Here is a 19,581-nt window from a genome sequence, read left to right as displayed (position 1 = left end):
TTATGTTGGCATGTGGAAAAAGCAACTCAAACACCCAGGCACCATACGCCAACTAAAAACAAGGGTAACCAGATGGAGTCTAAGCAGCAGTGACATTATTACACAATAGAGGTTATTCATCTCCTAGGAAAGTTAAGCCCTCTCTAGATTAGAAGGTTCTGGGTGACAGAAAAGGGCAATGGTATAGTGTAATTGCACATCCAAAGCAGAAAAGTGGCTGCGATTTTGACAGAGAGAACAAGTAAACAAAGCAACTAACCCAGCCCTTTTTGCCACTGCTACCAAATGGATAACTCTATGCCCAAGCTTTCTTGCTTAATAGTCCTTAAGCTTGGAATTTAAATAATAGTCTAACATACTCGCTATGTATTCAGTATAATATGGTACTTAGCCATTGGTTAAATGAAAACATTACCCTAAACAAATTCCCTGAGTCCCCCCAGGGAAAAGGGCGGCATATAAATAAACTCTCAATCAATCAATCAATCAATCAATTTGTACTGTTGATGTTTTAAATAACGTAAAATAATTTAATTTTGAAAACATGTTTTTAAAAATATTGGACAATAAGTATTATAATCTTACATTCAGTGTCAATTTTGAATGTTTGTATTTTGATTGGCTGAGCTGTTTGCTTATCTGTAGCTCAGCCTGATGCGTCTCCTTTGGAACTGGTTCCAGCGAGATTTTTAAATCCTTGCAGACCTTTTCCTGCCAATGTCATACAATTCCTGTTTCCTTCTCATCCTTAAAATGTCCCAATTGCTGCTGATAATTGCTGCTCCCTTCCATAGGGGGAAAGAAATATTCCTGCCTCTAGTTGCCTCTCTTTTTCAAGTCTCTCCTTTCACTCTTTGCAGGTGTGTGGGTATGTAATCAATTATCAGTGTTGCATAAACATTCTTGTAACCTTAAGAAATAGTATCAAGCCTCAGTTCAAGACTCAGAGTGAACTTAAAAATGACTGCAAGAGATTTTAGTTATACTAAAAAGCAGATTAACTTTCAGTTTTGCAAAATTAAAGATGCTGTTTGTTGTGGGAGCAGCCTGTTTGTGTTAGTTTTAACTTCAGCTTAAAGATTATCATGCCCTTATTTGATATTGAAATGTTTTTTATATGCTTTATTTGATACGCTTTATGCTGTTGTTTTGCAAACCTTCTCAATAAATGTTGATTTATTTAAAATCAGTTTCACATGTACAGATCACCTTGCTTCCCCCCCCCCCCAGATTAATCTTTTTCCTAGGAACTTCAAAAATCAAGGGATAGCAATAGATGTTATGTCCTTTATAGCACTCTCTGAGCAGTTTACAATGTCAACATATTGCCCCTCAATATTCTGAGTCCTCATTTTAATGATCTCGGAAGGATGGAAGGCTGAGTCAGCTTTGAACCAGACAGTATGGATGTCCTGGTTGTGAAAAGAGTTAGCTTGCAATACTGCATTCTAACTACAGCGCCACCATGTCTCCTGAAATATTAAATCAACATACAGTGTAAAATTCAGCACTAATGTAAGGAAAAACAACTGTCAAATCAAAATATAGTATAAATTTTAATACTTTCATAAGGAAAAGCACAGGCTTTGAAGACATATATCAATAATGTGCTGCTTTCACTTTTTTTTAGTATGTATGATAGGATTAGCACTTTTCCTTACAACATAACTTCAATTCACGTTAATTGAAAAATTAATTCAAATCGCTATAATAATGTAGGACAACTGTAGAAAGAGGTGTGTGTGTGTGTGTGTGTGTGTGTGTGTACACATATGTGCATATGTACACATGCACGCACATACATATACACATGCTGCTCTTCAATAAAACAAAGGACATTTATTTTCAATGTAATATGTTGCCCCATGTGACTAATAAAAATTCAGTTCATTTGTCTGGTTTCTTACAGGAAAAGCAATGTTATTTCTTACAATGTGGGTATCACCAATTTATAAGGAAAGGTTCTTTTCTTAATTTTTATTATTATTTTACTATTATTTACTAGTTTGTTTATTTTTATCAATAGAGAATTATTCTTTTTTTCTTTAAAGATGATCCCTCCCAACATTCTCGATCTAAACTCTGATTAAACCTAAGAACTTTTCCACATGTGGAAATGGCAGTTATCTCAGGTCACTCACTCCTCCTCCCTATGTCTCCATAATATTGTGAGCTCACATGAGACTAACAACTATCAGCTTGACTCCTATTCCTAGGAGAATGTCGTGAAAACAATTTGCAGTGTTTCCTCTGGAGCTGCGAGAGTAGACTAGTTCTCACCTCATGCAGTTTCTCCCCTTCTGCCAGATAGCCTAGCACTGTTACCCTTTGCCACATTCACACCTAATTCCTCTGCACTGATTCTGAGGCGGGGCTTTACTGCTCCCCAAATACAATTGACTTTACAAAAAAAAATATTGTTAGTATTCCCTCCAGCTGAAGGATACACTAGCCAATTCAAGAAGGGAAAGCTGAGGATCGCTGCTGAGTGCCCCTCAAAGGTGTGAATGTACTGTTTACATGTATTTGGAGCTAGAAGCCATGTTGGAAAGTTCTTATTTTAAAACCCCTTTTCCCCATTCACCATCTTCATATTTTTCACCATGATTGCAGAGATTAGTTCATATTGTACAAAGAAACGAATTCTTCCTGACCAAAGTACAGCTAAACTGATTTGTTGATTCAGAGATTCTGATTATGTGTGTGGGGGGGTCTTTCCTTTGCTGCCTGAAACTTTTGAATGTCTCCTCAAGACTTGCTCACTTCACACTGGTTTGATTGCAAGATCAGTTAGGCTCATTTATTTCAAAGGAGTTAGCAAGTCTTGAACTGTATATTTTTATTATTTTTTCTCCTTCCTATAGGTTCTTCGTTACTTTGATTATGTCTTCACAGGTGTCTTCACCTTTGAAATGGTTGTTAAGGTTAGTAAACTTTTTTTTTTTCCAGTGCATGTTAAATTATTATCATGTGACAGAACATTTCCATTATAATAAAAAGGGGAGAGTCAATATATCATGAAGTAATGTACCAGTATTTTTTTTTATAATAGTCTTTGAAATACGTCTGGATTTAAAGGCTATTTTCCATATTATTATAGTGATACATTTAGCAGCACAAAAATGAGCACAGCTCTTCAAGAATATTTTCATAGCACGATATTGATTCTGATCGTAATGTGGGGTAATAGCTCCTAGGTGACAGAAGTTAAGAGAAGTAATCATAAATCCTAGACAGATTCATTTCTCTTCAAATGCCATTTTGAAGCACCAACTTCATAAAATACATGGGAGGGAATATTATGCCTGTGAACAGTAAGTATCCAGGAAAACAACATTAGTAATTAAACTCATATTCTAGCATACCAATTCTCAAGTATACCAATTCATGTATTACAAAAGCCTTTAAGTCGACCTTTGATCTCTGAACTAGATATTGTTATTATTTGTCCTGTGCATACGTATTGTAATTTATCCTTAGTATTTATTTTCTTGCGAAAAAGTTCATTTTTGGCCCTTCACCTCCTCTTTTGCAAAGTGGGTCCTGTTGGATTAATGTTCAGAATGAACATTTCAGGGCTGCAGTTAATCAAACTCATTTGTACTGATTTAGAAGCCTGCATTCGTTTACTTTGTTTGGTTTTTGCAGATGATTGACTTAGGACTGATACTTCATCGGGGCGCTTATTTTCGGGATCTGTGGAACATCCTGGATTTCATTGTGGTCAGTGGAGCATTGGTGGCATTTGCCTTCACGTAAGTTTCTTAGCTCTCTAGGGTTATAGTGCTTGCTTTCTTCTTCTGATTTTCTTAACATGCATAGCTGCTTCTCCTTCAACTAGAAGAGTTTCTTGTTGAAGTTTGATGCATGATGGATTGTTTATAATTTTCAACATTTATATGACTTGTTTTTCCTCATCACGTTCCCTCTTCCAATACCAGCTTAAGCTATATAGAGCATGAATACTCAGCTTTGAATCCCCTTCCCATTTGGCTTGGGATAGTCCTTGCATGTGGAACTTTTTCCTGATGGACTGTTAGCAAAATAGTTGACTCTGCAAATGTTTGAGGCAACCTAGCTGTCACAATAAGTTCCTATATTCTGTTCAGTAAATATGTTGTGATACTGCTTTCTGTGATTACAGTGCCAAAAATTCACAAGATAGATATCCAGAGTGAAAACTAAGAGTCGGTCTATTTATAGAAAGAGTTCTGCTACTTTCTTTTCAGATCAGTGGAAATTGTTTATCAAATACAGAATCAACATGTATTTCTGAATGTTACATTTAGGATGTATTTGTTTTCTCATGATTTATCACAGTCCATCATCAACTAATAACAACAATGATTGTAATTGTCTTCATTGTAATAATCATCAAGAAAATGATGATTATCAATGTAGTCTGCTCTTGGTATATCAGTGAATTTGGGGGGGAAAATCCAGTCAGCACCATCAATCTCATTAACCTTAACTACTAGCTAGTAAATACAATAAAGGTAAATAAAGGTTTCCTTGTCCAGTCATGTCCGATTCAAGGGAGTGGTGCTCATCTCTTTTTCTTGACTGTGGGAGGCAGTGTTAGCCAAAAACATTTTTGGTGGTGATGTGGCCAGCATGACTATATGCCAAAGGCACACAAAATGCTGTTACCTTACCACTGACATAGGTCCTATTTGTCTACTCACATTTGAGTGCTTTCAAAGTACTAGTTAGGCAGGAGATGGGGCAGGAACAGGAGCTCACCCTATTGTGCAGTATTCTGGTCCTGAACACAGGCTGTCAACTGAGCCATCGCCCTGAGCTATTGCGCCTTTTCAGTAAATACAATAGTTAAAGTTTATTACAAAATTCAGGTTATTCTAGGTTCCATGAAAGCAGCTAGGAAGTTTTCATTTGATATTTAACTTATTTCATCAGATTACAGGGTTTGTCTTAAAACTGGGCATTATACTTTAGGTATAGAAGATTTAGTCTATAAAGTTTTCCAATAAATAGAGATATCATGGATTATAACCAAGAATCTTCTGGTAATAAGAAAAAATAGTTTACAGAATACCATGACAGAAATTAAAAAATTAAACAGGTAACAGTTTCAGCAAGCCTATTATTTTCTCTGCATTACCACAAGTTCATTAGAAGCTATATAACCTGGCCCTAGTTCCTTATTTATTTTGCCAAACAATGGGAGCCAAAGAGAAAAATATGCAAGGGCACTATGGCAAATATGAACACTAGAGATGGAAAATGCTGCATATAAATTATACTGCTGGTTCTGAAGGTATATCTTTGACATTAACTGAATCTGTAATTGCTCCCTTAGTGACTAATTCTAGAGGACAAATTAGCACCATTTTCTTTCCTCTATAGAAGTAATTTTGAGAAACTTGGACCAATTTAAAATAGAAATTGAAAGAATTATCTCACACAATTGTCCCCAGTCTCATGCCCTGAACATGTGTTGGCCAGGAAGGCCTACAAACTGTACTGACTTTAAAAATACCAAGTTGGGGAAAGCTGGTCTAACAGTTTTTTACTCATTATTATCAAAGTACATGGTATTTTTTAAAAAAGAAAATAGCTTTAAATATTTAAAAGAAAAACCCAATATTTTTTAAAGATACTAAAAAAATTACACATATTCTATTTCAATTTTGAAATAAAATATTACATGGCCATGTTAAAATTTATTGATCAGTCTTTCTATTGCATCATTAAAAAACCAATTCATAAGCAGACCGAGAACATATGTCATCAATCTAAAACTGTAACTGTTTTCCTAAGCTCCATGTCCAATGAATTCATTGCTTTTTACACACAGTATTGATCAATTCCAAAATGTTGGTGTATGATTTAGAATAAGCTATATTTACATCATAATACTTTAACCAGCATTATATAACAACAAATTATGCTAGATGGTAAACTAAAAGAGAACAATGGTGGAAAACATGCATCATATGCTTTACTGTCTCCTCTAACATATTATCCTTCCAGCATAAAATATAAAATTATTTGAAGGAACTATCATGAATTGTAGTATTATTCAATACTATAGATCTATAATAATAAAAACATTTCACTGTTGATAGTAATCCAGGAGATTAAGGTGTTAATGCATCTGAACCAAATTGTAAAATCAGAAAGTAGATCTTTAGAGATAAATGTCATTTTAAACATACAATTGTTGAGTAGTTTAGAGTTTGCACTTTAATGACCATGAAAGATAGAAAAGGCAAGAAAATAGGAGGGAAATGCAGTAAGGTTGGAATAAGATTATCTCATCAGGTAAAGGGCTATATGTATCACTTTCTTCATTGCAGTATTTAGAAAGAAAGATTTTTTACCCAGGGTTTGATTTTCCTTTTTTTAGTATTGATTAATTGTTCTCCAAGTTTTTACAGTACCTTAGAAGATAAAATACATACATATCTGTTTATTCCTATTTATTTTCCTTTTTAACAGCATATCATAACAGTAAAATATGAACCAGAAGTCCAAAAATTGACTGGATTGATATAGTCAGTATTTTGACTGAAATATTTGTCTTACTTTTTTACCTGATTGTTCTAGTTCATTTTCAAGCACTTTCATATTTGAGTAAATGTCATACGTGTGGGGTATGTGTGGTGTTTGTGAGTGTGTGGGAGAGAGGGGGGGAGATCAAATGACATATTTGCAAGATCACCTACTTTGCCTAGGCTGTTTCCTTTGGCAGAGTAGTTTGTTGCATTTGTGCTACAAGAGGCATTATCTAGTATTGTCTAGCAGATGCTGAGAAGATTTTGCTCAGTAGATATGTTTGGCTACTACTTATAAGAACCTGAATTCTGACTTCTTGTTGATGTTCTCTGTGAAGCTTAAGGAATGATCTATGGTCTGATATTAAGACAGATCTGATTACATACTCTTTCATAGCATGTACTTGTGGCTTGGAAGTAAGCAATCCAGCCATTCTCTAGCATCCTTGTTTTGTGGACATGCATGTTGTCAGGCATGCAGCCCACATAGACTTCTCCTACAATGAGGCAGCCAGTCTTGTACTCTTATACACTCACATGACATCTCTCCCTAGTAGGAGCAAAATCTCCTACTAGGGAGATTTGGATAAATGATAAAATATGTCTCACTGATGGCTGTAATTGGAGCTAGTGTAATGCAGTTTTTAGTGTGTGGGATCTCTTCACTGTTGTCCAATGTGCTATCACAATCTATCAGAGCTGGTGAAGGAAGGTGATGGATTTGATCAGAAGATATTGTTTTTCCTCCATGAAGTTTTTATAAGTACCCTGGCACTAGAAGATATCTAGGGCTGCTATTCAGTGTGGGCACTAGAGGGCATTCCATTTACCTCATAGTAGCACTAACTTTAGAAAGTCAAACATACTTGGGTACATTATTTCAATATGATTCAAGCTAACATTATTGCTAAATCATAGTAGATGGGTTAAAATTTTACACCAAACTGAAATATGGTAAAATATAGCTAAATTTTTTATCCTACTAAGCCAATGGCATTGCCAGGGCAAGGAAGACAACTGTTTTACCCACACTTGCCAAAGGTATTCAAAGGGTAACTAACTAGACAAAAAAGCAAGCTGTGCTACTTGTAAACCTGATCCAAATATAAATAGAAGCACCAAAGTCACCTGGGAGAAACGAACTAAGGCTTTTGAATGGAACTCCTTTTGCTGTTCTATTTTCATAAGAAACAATTGACACCCATTTAACAGACAGCTTGACCTATACTATTTCAGAGTTTCTATAGATTAATCCAAAATAAGCCTATTGTTTTTAAGAAAGAATAACATTGAGTGGTGGTTAATTTATAATACAGTAGAAATGGAATTTCAATTCAAAAAGGTGCAGAGAATTGTCTAAAAATGGAATGGCAATAAATGGTAAGATGGAAAAAGTTGTGATTTTCTGAAATGCTGACGTTGATCACATCTTCTAAGCAAGGCTTCCCTAGATGTGTAGTCCCTATGACAAATTTTAGGTTCTGATTGCTTCATGATGAATTAAAAGAGATGCAGCAGAAGGCACTTGGAACAGAACATTCTCCAATTAGCATATCTGTTGGCTCAGCTGTAGAACAGCCCTAAGAGGAAGAATTGTGAGTCAGATGCTGTCCAAAGTTTGTGTAATGAGCAAGCTCCAGTAAGTTTGTAAGGGGATGAATGCTCTTGCAGTTACCTATTTAATGTTATGTGTGGTGAGAATTCAGTTGGTTCTAATAAACTCCCATAAATATTCCTTCTTCTGAATTTAAGGTACTTCCAAGTAAGTTGTTATTCTATAATCACTTTGTCATTCATGGAGTGAGTAAAACTGGCAACTGGTATTTTTATTCCTCCATGTTTTTCCACTGCTTCTTCTATCTTTTCTTATTATGAAATTAATAAGGTGGAATAGATTCATGATTTCTTTTGAATCATAAGCACTATGATTATTATTTTGAAACATTTTGCTCTTAGCATAGTAAAACTTGACGCCTAATATTTTCTGGATAAAAGAAGGTGAGCTATGAATCCAGTCTGCAAGAAATTTGTATTTCTTTTGGTAATCTGCAATGTTTCAATTTCAAAAGCAGCAGAAGTGAATCAGCTGCACAGTGTGTACAGTTGGAGATGACAGAAATGGAATTGGTTGATCAGTAATGTGAGGCTCAACAACATATAAATGGAAATAGATCTTATTCTCATGTTATCTTCTAAGATCTGCAAACTTTGAAGACTGGTCAAATATGGTTAAATTTGAAAGAATAAATTACCTTTCCTTATCTTACCTTTTTTTAACATCTTTTCCTTCATGCTCCCTTGATCATTGTGGATATGGTTATTTTTCTGTCTTAACTCTCACCAACTTCATCAGAGTTTATCAATTGTGAGAAATAGCTCTTTTTTTAGTCAATCAGTCCATTTCAGTTAACTGAAAGAGCATCTATACTATTATCTGCTGTGTTGCTACCCTGACTCTATATGATTCTATATACTATTGTGTTTTGTACTGTGTCGTACTTCATATTATTGTCCATCCCTCAATGGTGTTATTCTGGAATATAAGGCACTATTCATGGCTATTTTCCAGGTTTGAGCTAAGAATCTCAATAAACCTCAGTTGTGCTACTAAAAGTTTAAAACCTCACCCTGTAACTATGATGCTATCACAATCTGTTTTGGGGGAAAACATTATTTTGATAGAGAAAGTTAAAGCTCCATGAAAAACTTGTATTTCACAAAAGTACTTGAGCTATAATTCTACACAAAACACGAAGCATATCACCATATTTATTGTTTATATTCATTGTTTATTGTTTATATTTATAATTCCATATTTATCTCACAGTAGTAATTGTGAGAGGGATGAAGGTGTCCTAGTGGACCCCACTTAAGTATGAATCAGCTGTGTGCTTCAGCTGCCAAATAAGCCAATGCTGTACTAGACTGTATCAACAGAGGAATAGCATCAAGACAACAAGAAGCACTACCATTTCTTGTTGTTGTAATGCTATCCCTCTGTTGACTGCTCCCCGCTGGTGAGACCACACTTAGAATATTGCATTCAGTTCTGATTACCAAAATATAAAAACAAGTTGAGATTCTGGAAAATGTGAAATGAAGAACACCAAAGACAATAAAGGGCTTGGAGGCTAAATTGTATGACAAATGCTTGAGGGAGCTAGGTATGTTTAACCTATCAAAGAGAAGAATTAGGAGGGACACAATAGCTATCTACCAGTATTTGAAGGGCTATCACAATAAAGAGGAGATTAACTTATTCTCTAAAACACTGGGTAACAGGGCAAGAAATAATGGGTAGAAGCTTGCTAAAGAGAGAGCAAATCCAGAAGCAAGAGAAAAAAAATTAACAATGAGAATGAAATCATTTGTCTCCTGGGATTGTGCTTCATCACTGGAGGTTTTTAAAAACAGACTGGACAACCATTTGTAAAACTTGAAGACCTCCAAAATCCCTATGATTCTATCATTTCTGTTGGAAATAAGACTTACTATGTTTTGACAATCTCAAGTATACCTTTCCCCAGCCTATTGCCTTCCCAGTGCATGTATAATTCTCACAATCTTGAATCAGCCATGCTGCCTCTAGAATGTAGGGCTCGTTTGCTAATTGATGCTTTTTCTGCCTATCATTAAATTAGCCAAAAGCTATGCCAGTATGAAACTTATTGTTCCCATCATTAAATCCAACTTTGCTTCTATTGCCTGGTGACCCATTTCATGCCATCTCAATTCCCTACAAGGTAATGAGTAAGAAAGCTTTTATATACCTTGATTCTCCCTTTAAACAGTATTGGAATTGGGGGAGGGGGAACACTACTTTAATACTTGTGCTACTAAGAACTCCATATCTGAAATCCCCGTGCATGGGAACATGGCAGAGAACAATGTTGGCACAACATATTTGTAACACAATTAAATGCAAATGGGAAAGTCTTTCTGGGACTTGTATAATAATCCAATACATTTGGAATATATCAAGTTGGTAAAGGTTATTCTGTTAAGTATGCTTAGGAGTTTAGAGTCTTTCCATTGAACACCATTCCTCAATCAAGATTTATTTTCTGGTTAGTGATGAAGGAATTATGAAATTGCCCTCCATTTAGTGAAAATTTTCAAGAAAAGGATTTAAGGTAATATTTCAAATAAAAATCAATGTAAATATTAGCTAAGGGTTAAACAGTATATATATGGTTGCTGCCTTTTGCCACCATTTTATTTTTAATCAGAAATTTTAGAGATAAATAGGTTTGTCCTTGATGTAGGACATGAAAAACATCAGTGATGCTGGGCGCTATGCAAGTGGAGAGTTGTCTCAATAGTAGAAGACTCATCTTACTAACCTATACATGTGTAGATAATTTACTGAAGTAAACTCCTTCCATCTTCTTCAAGGCAGTAGCTGAAGAGCAAATTAATGTCCTGTCTGTAAAAGGCATTACATAGTATGGTATCATTAGATTTTATGTTCTGTGTTCTCTTTCTGATTGTTACTCACTTTCTTTGTCTCTTCCTTTCACTGCCACTTCACAACAGGAGCAGCTCACGGTAAAGTCTTTCTGTCTGTCTGCCTCTATCACTTTCTCTCCCAAACACTCTCTGGTATACATGCTATTTATTTATGTGAATCTGGTTATGCATCACTGTATGTAACTAATACGATTGGAAAGCAAAACAAATTGGAGCTCTTTTTATCTCTCTCCAAACATCAGACATTTCATTGATTCTGTTCCATCTCACATGAGTTAGGATTTGTGTGCCTTCCTGTCAGGTTACACTTTCTAGGAATCACTTTTGTTGTAGTGACCTTGAACTAGGTATACAGTAGTCGGTTTTTGCCTTGTTGGGCCACTGAAAAAAAACATTCCAGAGTACCTCCTCAGCACGAGCAATTGTGACTGGAACATTGTTGGGTCTGGTCAAAAAATTCCGATTGCTAGGAATTGTGGCAGAGGTAGTCCTTTGTTCTGCGATCAAATATTTCATTCTCTGTTCTGAACACTTATTTTTAATAGCTACTAAATATTTATGCAGGAGAAGAACAATGTTGAAGAGAAGATTATGTTGCAAGGCTGCTAAAAGGAACAGACTGGAATATGTTATTGCTAGGCATCACAATATCTTACAGTATGGTTAAATATGTGTTTAATCAAATGTCAAAAACATATTTCCATCCTAAAAATAGGTTTTTTTTTTTGAGAACCAGATACTTTGTATTACCAGACTGCTTTTCTGGGTTGACATTAATGTAAAATCTTCATCATTGTCATCATCATCACTATTCAACAATGTAAGTTAGATAAAGGGTCAGAGAAATAATTACAGTCATAATAGCTATCTGTCTGGTTATGATACTTGGATATTTTATTTATTAATCTGATTTCTATAGCCACCCCCCTCAACCAGTGTCTCTGGCCATATAGATTTTCTTAATCTATATTTATAATGTAGTTATTTTTTATTTCTCAAGTCAATCCAGTACTAGAAAAACTGAGTTGCTGGCTTTAAATGTATCTTTATTCTATGAGGTTTTAAAAGCTGCTCCATTACATATAGAAACCAGATTCTTGAATACTTGCCAACCTATTGGACATCAGAAGGAATGTCAGTGTCCTTTAAATAAATGTCCCACATCTTTAAGCATCAATGTTGAGATGGCTTTGAAATGTTGTGATACTTACCAAAGCCATTATGCCTACAAGAGTCAGAACTTAGGGATTTTAGGAACATTCAAAAAAGTTCTATAAAGGCTTTATATGTCAGCCCTGTTCATAGGGAAATACAAAAAATAACATGGCCATCCAAAGCAATTCAAGTACAATTTGTTGAAAGCTGGGGTCTAAAGTGGTATTTGAGTGAGGAAGCAACTAATTAGCCTGATGCCTCTCAGGACTCATGTCTAAAATGAATGAAAATGAGCCAAGTATCTCCATAAAACTATTATTGGTTCATATTTTTTGTATGTGTTTTTCCAATAGTAATGAGTAATTGATAAATTTATTCTATCATTCCTCAGCCAATTTTTGCTAGCTTTTCAGAAGCTTTATTTGGAAGATGTAGTTAATTTATTGAGTTTATCGGCTATTAAAGAAAAGGAGACTAGTTTCTCCAACCTTGGAGTAAAATTGACCACTGGATGGAATCAAGGCAATTTGACTGCATCTAAATACATTGTCCTTTTGGTCTTTTATTAATTGGGTCCATGTATTTTATGTGTGAAACTTATTGGCCTGCAAGCTGTGCTCAGATGAGCTTCCTGGAATTTCCTCATAAAGCTCAGCCCGGGAGAGAAGGTTCTGCAAGGGCCATTTGCACAACACAATCAACCCAGTCCCAGTCAGGTGTTGCTCATATTTGTCAGCCTATAGCACGTCACCTGGTATGACTTGTTCACCAATAACCATGGGTACAATCCCCACAACTGCTGCTGAGGAAATTGGGAGAATTTCATTTTCCTCTGCCCATCAATTCAAAATATATGGGGACATGATTGAGTTGGCACTTCCATGAGGAAGGCAAGTGGGACAGTTCGCACTGTCCACCTTTTTGGCCTTTAGTTTCCTGTGTGGCTGTGAAAAAATGCATATTGAAGCAACCCAGAGAGCCAATGCCCCAAGTGGGCCTGTTTTCATAAGCCTCTGGTAATTCAGTCACAGACATCAGGAGGGACAGTTAACCCCCTAGGCAAGCACTTTATACATCATAAGTGTATTATTGACTGGGAAATTTGTTTAGTTTTGTTTGAGACTAAAACTAGAAACCACAAAGATAATTGGAGACTCGGTACGTTTGCACAATAGCTTACCGCTAGCACACCCTCTCCACTGACCCAAATACTTTTCCTAAATGGGCCTTAAAGAATCATTTATTTTAAAAAAAGCAAATACTGCAGTCATCTAAAAACCAGACCACTGCAGAATGAGCTATGAATTCTCTCCAATGCAAAGGCTTTTCTGGTCATGCAGCAAAATAGGTTAGATATATATTCATTTTCGCATGCAACTAAATTTTGACCCAGAAAACAATAATTTCTGCCACATTTCCCCTCTTTGAACATGTTGACATGATAGAGGGGAAGAAAATGAAGCTTTAAGCATATAGTTGCTTTTTCTCTTTGTGTAATACATCTGAAAATAAGATTTATACTGCTGTTTTCATCGTAATGTGTAAGTGTGTACGTTATCTGCAAAACTGGACTCTTAAATCCTAGAATATATCCCTCCAAGTAGCAGAATATTCCGTTACAATGAGGTATAGATTTCTCTGCAGAAATATTACCAAATATTTTCAAGCATTGCCAGAGTGCAAGCTCTTCTTATTCTTTATGCTTAATGTCGGAAAACGCACAATAAACTGAAAAAAGAATCATTTTTGTTTTGATGTGTCAATACGCTCAGATGTACAACCAAATGAAAATAACAGGGTTTTTTTTAAAAAAAAAAAGTGGCGTAAAAATGAGGCTGTGTGTGTTTATGCATATATTTCAAATCATGGTGAGTCTGTGAAGTGAACCTATCAGCACAGAAGGTAATGCAATGCAACATAGAAAGATAGGCTGCACATCATCACAGCTGCAAAATTTGTGAATCTTGGGAAGACTTGGGAGTTTGGTAGAAATGGAATTTTTTGAGCCTGTTTATCAGCTACTATTAATGAATACCCAAAATAGAGGCACATTACTTTTTATATCCTGGTGCAATTATATCCAGTAGGATGTGGATCTCCTGTTAGACAACTTAAAAAAAAATCAAAGGAGCTATAAAGCAAAATCTTTACTAGGTTATAGCATTAGTACCTGACTGATTTACTCTGGGTTCAGCCCTGCTTTGCCCTTGGCTGGACAACTATCAGGAAATTCTATGGCAGGCTGAAAAATCAGGAGGAATCATCCTGGAAGAATGAAAGAAGGCAGTGACAAATTTCTTCCAGCAGTTACTGAGGAAATTACACAGATACTGTATATCAATGAAGTCTGCAGGAGCTGGATTCAAAGTCAAAATTTTCTATGAGAACTCACAATTAGACACAACTATTTTTTTTCTATTATGAAGGATGCATTCCATTGAAGTATTTGTACACTTGCTCTAATTCCCACAGGGGTACTAAATCCTTAGATTAAAGCAGGTTAAAGCAGTTCTTAAAGGAGTGATTGTAAAAAAGGTTGATGGAGAGATATTGAAAGAGCACTCTAATAGATAAAGAAATAGATGAAATCAAAAGCATACTAGAAGAACGGAGGGAATGAATTGATGTCTGAAACAGACGTGATATAACTGGTAAACAATTTTTAGGGGAACATTTTATTTAAGAAACAATTGTTGAAAAGTGTGTGGATGGCCAAAAGGGGTAGCGTTCATACAATGTTACTAGCATCTTGGTTATAAAATAGATTGTATCTCTGTATTTGGAAACACACTGTCAGGATTATTGTAGAGATCCAACTTCATTTTTTCCTGCTTTTTGTCCCCATCCAACATCTTTCTACAGAGGCAGTAAAGGAAAAGACATCAACACCATTAAATCCTTACGTGTCCTTCGTGTCCTCAGACCCCTCAAAACTATCAAGCGGTTGCCAAAGCTCAAGGTATGTTTGGGATAGAAGTGTAAAAAACAAGCAAACAAAAAACTCACCCTGGAATCTTTATATTGTTTGTGTATGTATATTACACACACACACACACACACACACACACATTCTATAGTAAGTTGAAAAAAAGATAAAGCAAGAAGGCTTAAGCTTCACACTATTTCATGAAAATGCATTAACTTAGGTTCCTTTATTAGCTTTCACATACTTATTTGATGCATACTATCATCTAAAGAGGAGATAGTATAATAGCACTTAATTTTCTTCGAATAATTCTTGTGTTTTGGATAATCGAAAATTAAACAATTCCCCAATCTCCACAGTAGGATAAATTTACTTGTTTTAGTTCATCATACAGCTAAAGAATCATTAAAGTATTTTGCAGCATTTAAAGGACTAAGAGCATTTATTACTGTATAACATAAGCTTCTATCCACAATTTTTTTTTCACCTTGTGAACATAGGCAGGGGAATAACAAAACAAATATCACAGAGAAACCATAAGAATTATGTACTTCCATCTGACATTGCAATACAAATACAAAAGGGCGAGTTTTGCATTATGGTACCCTGGAACAAGTATTATCATAGCTTGTCATCCTGGGTGCCTGCGATGGATGGAAATCTGCTGACTTTAATCTCCATGCAGCTAATGATCTCTAGTTTAGGAAATGTTTTTTTTATGAATTACCATTGTATGAATATTATATTTTCCTAACTGTAAATTAATTGGTATAGACAATATATTCTTGTTTTCATATCTTTCTCATTCTACATTTTTTTTTAAAGAAATATTTCCTCCACATCCATAGATGTGTTTACCTGCCCACTGAAGTTATTTTTTTTAAACATTATCATGGTGTTAGACTATTGGTTTGGCTGCAACAAATCCAGTGACTAGTAAACTGGATACAGCTGAAAAATAATTTCTGTTTTGGAAAGACAAATTACTACTCTGGTCAAGGAACTCTAAATCTATGCAAGATATTTGGGTAGCAGTGAAGATTTTTTTTTAAAAAAAGTTGCCCTCCTTAGGACCAATTTACTTGAAGAACAGTTTCAACATTAATTTTCCAGACTCTTGTGACAGGTATCAGAAACTGTGCACTGTCCCTTTTGTTAAGTGAGTTTAAATGGATAATCTTATTGGTGGTGACAGCAGGATTGCAGAATATATTATGGAATTCAGTGGACATTTTCACTGTGTTAGTATGGCTTTTAAATACATTTTAAATCTTTAATAAGTTTGAAATTTTTATGTTAAGAAAATTTGCTGTTGCCTATTTTAAGCTGTTTTCATTTACTTTTCAGTAGTGGTATTTTAGGGATCCATGTTGCCTAAATTTTATTTTGATTGTTTCTATGATGGTATTTCTCTCACACACAAACATATTTCTTAAGCAGGAGCGATAGTTTGATAGAAAATTAAGATACAGATAAACATAACCTAGTCAAATCTTACCAGTGTATCTGTTTTCCACAGGCTGTCTTTGACTGTGTGGTGAACTCACTCAAAAATGTCCTCAATATTCTCATTGTATACATGCTCTTCATGTTCATCTTCGCTGTGGTTGCTGTCCAGCTCTTTAAGGGCAGGTTCTTCTACTGCACTGATGAATCCAAGGAGTTTGAAAAGGACTGCAGGTACATAGCCTCCTCCCATTCAGTTTTTTTATTCAATTCTTTTCCCCTGTGTGGCCAGGCCTGTAACTTATAAGAAGCTGTGTGACTCATAAAGTTATATAACCTTCATAATTCCCTGTATCACATTGCCATTGCATTCAGGGCAAGCCACTGGCTCCCAATGCATAATTTTCTGATATTTATTTAATTAATTTATATAGTTGCTCATCTTGCAGATGTGTCTCTGAATTGCTAGCTGCTCATTAAAACAAAATAAAGAACAGCTAGAAATCAAGGTATGGTGAGTTCCAGTTCCGCCTTAGGCATGAATAGCTGCTGGGTAACTTGGGGCCATTCACTGTCTCTCAGCCCAGCTCACCTGTCAGGTTTGTTGTGGGGAAAGTAGTAGGAAGATGTATTAGATATGTCCATCGCATTGAGTTATTGAGTAATGTCCTGATTAGGGTCGTCCCCCCAAATTAATAATATAGGTTTTATAGCTTGCCTGTATCAAAATACATTGCATCAGTTTTCTATATCAACAAAACAAATAATTTCCTGAAATTATAATCTAATTCAATAAAGTACAAGATACTTTAAAAAGTCTTCCATTCTTACGTTTATCTCTATTATGCTGTCCATTTTAAGTTGCTGGATACAAGTTAAGACAATATGAGGAGTTGGTGTTCTGGCCTTTTTTTCTTTAATGATTACTTCTGATCTAGTGGTTATTGTGTTGTGATTTTAAATGTATGATTTTCATGGTTTTAAAGGTTCACGGGAAAACATTACTACAAGAACTTGGTAGCAGTGAACTATATTGTAAATTGAACTAGCCAATGTTTTTGTAGTAAAAGTACATAACCATAAAAAAGTGAATAAATGGAAATACTTGCAGTTTATAAATTTCTATTCTCTTGAAGTCATCATAATTTACTACAAGTGTGTAGTGATAAAATTGCATTTCTGTACAGAACAGCAAATGCTAGTAAAAGGAGATAATTCAGGAGATGGAATATATTTAAAAGAGGTCAAGTGTCAATCCCCTCCCCAAGAGAGGCTATAGAAAGCATAGATGAAATACTAGAATTTCTTAATTCTGTGATAGATTCATTAATCGGTAATGAACTGTATTTAAAGGGAAGGAAAACACACAACTATATTCATTTTTAAATCAGAGTACACAACTCATCTTACTCCCAGGTTTAACATCCCTCTAGTGGCTATGTTATGTAAAGGATAATTTGCCTTGACATTCCTACAGTCTCTGCAATATTTACAGACATGGATAATTTAAATCATTTACTACAATTTAGATAGTTTAGTTTCTTTTGTTTCCCAATCAATATTCCTGGTCCTTTTGCTACTAAACTATCAATAAATATGTTCTCAATAGGTTCATTTATTGAATTGAATCAATACAATTTGTCTTAAAACATCTGAGGAAATAGGTAACTATGGACTAGAAGGATCCCTTAATTTATGGATGTAATTAGACAATAACTCAAAGCATTGAAGTTGAATCATTCCTCTAGATTCTAGCGCTTCAAAGACATAACTGAGATAGCGATTGTTTCTTCGTCATCATCACTACCAGAGAATAATATCTGAGGCATTCTCACTTGTGTTGATTAATTTTGACCTGAGTTTTTGCCCCATTTGTGTTCAAGGTGCCATTCCATCTGTTTCTGTTCTCTAAACCTGAGTATATCAGCGAGCCAAACAAGCTCTGTTTAGGGAAGAGCTATTTGGGTATTTTTTTAAAGCAAGGGCATAAATCAGCCCTTTGCTGTTCAAAACATTTTGATCTGACCACAGACAAGGCATACCCAAATCCCCTAAGGAATCCATCACTGCTAGTCATTTTAATTGCACCATCTTTATAGAGGAATAACAAACCTATTGTTGCCATGGCAACCATAAAGTCCTCATACACTTATCTGGGAGGGAATCAATTTATTGCTGTACTGAAAACCTACTACTACTCAAAAATCTAAATTAGGCAAAGATATTGCAGACGTGTTTAGTTATTTTTTCAGAATTTTGTATGAGAAAAACATTTTAAAACAATCCAGTCTACATTTTCAGCACTGTAAAAACCAGAGGCTTTAGATTCTTCAAATTGCTAAGAATTGGTTTGCAACCTGGCAACTTTATTGGGGGGAAATATATGGAGCAACTGAAAATAATGCAAAATTATTGTATTGAAAATTATCCTAATGAATGTATTCAGCTTCATTCCCAGTTAAATAATATAGTTTCAAAGTTTAAATAAAGTAACTATGTATATTAATTGATCTTCCCATAATTACCTTTTATCTGGGGAGACAAACATCAGATTAGTAGCTATACAGTAGTGACATTTGCTTGATTAATCTTTCAGTCAATCTTGAGACCTGAATAAATAATAAACACCTCTTTTCACAATCTCCTTTGAATGTTAATGTTGTCAAAGAGACCATTTAATGTACATGGACTACTGCAACGTGCTCTACATGGGGCAGCCCTTGAAGAGTATTCGGAGACTTCAGCTTGTCCAGAATGCAGCCGCGTTAGCGATCGTGGGTGTACCTCGGTTCACCCACGTAACACCTATCCTCCGCGAGCTGCACTGGCTGCCTATTGGTCTCCGGATACGCTTCAAGGTGCTAGTCGTCACTTATAAAGCCCTTCATGGTATTGGACCTGGGTACTTGAGAGACCGCCTGCTGCCAATTACCTCCACTAGACCGATTAGATCCCACAGATTAGGCCTCCTCCGAATTCCATCCGCCGGCCAGTGTCGACTGGCGACCACTCGGAGGAGAGCCTTCTCTGTGGCTGCTCCGACCCTCTGGAACGAACTCCCTGTGG

The 19,581-nt window shown here is 35.5% G+C and overlaps 1 protein-coding gene across 1 annotated transcript in view; it reads left to right on the top strand.

Moving 5' to 3' along the window:
• CACNA1A (calcium voltage-gated channel subunit alpha1 A) overlaps positions 1-19,581 on the top strand; it is a 256,745-nt gene that overhangs the window by 148,972 nt on the left and 88,192 nt on the right. The window contains exons 23-26 of the mRNA XM_087709710.1: positions 2,865-2,924; positions 3,649-3,755; positions 15,006-15,102; positions 16,589-16,749. Of these exons, the coding sequence (XP_087565836.1) occupies positions 2,865-2,924; positions 3,649-3,755; positions 15,006-15,102; positions 16,589-16,749 (425 nt within the window). The remainder of the gene's footprint in view (positions 1-2,864; positions 2,925-3,648; positions 3,756-15,005; positions 15,103-16,588; positions 16,750-19,581) is intronic.

This window comes from Thamnophis sirtalis, unplaced genomic scaffold, assembly GCF_051295495.1.
Source record: "Thamnophis sirtalis isolate CommonGarterSnake01/CBP01778 unplaced genomic scaffold, rThaSir2_p1.2 scaffold_3, whole genome shotgun sequence".
NCBI classification, from domain to species: Eukaryota; Metazoa; Chordata; class Lepidosauria; order Squamata; family Natricidae; genus Thamnophis; species Thamnophis sirtalis.
This window is presented reverse-complemented; position numbering and strand designations above follow the sequence as displayed.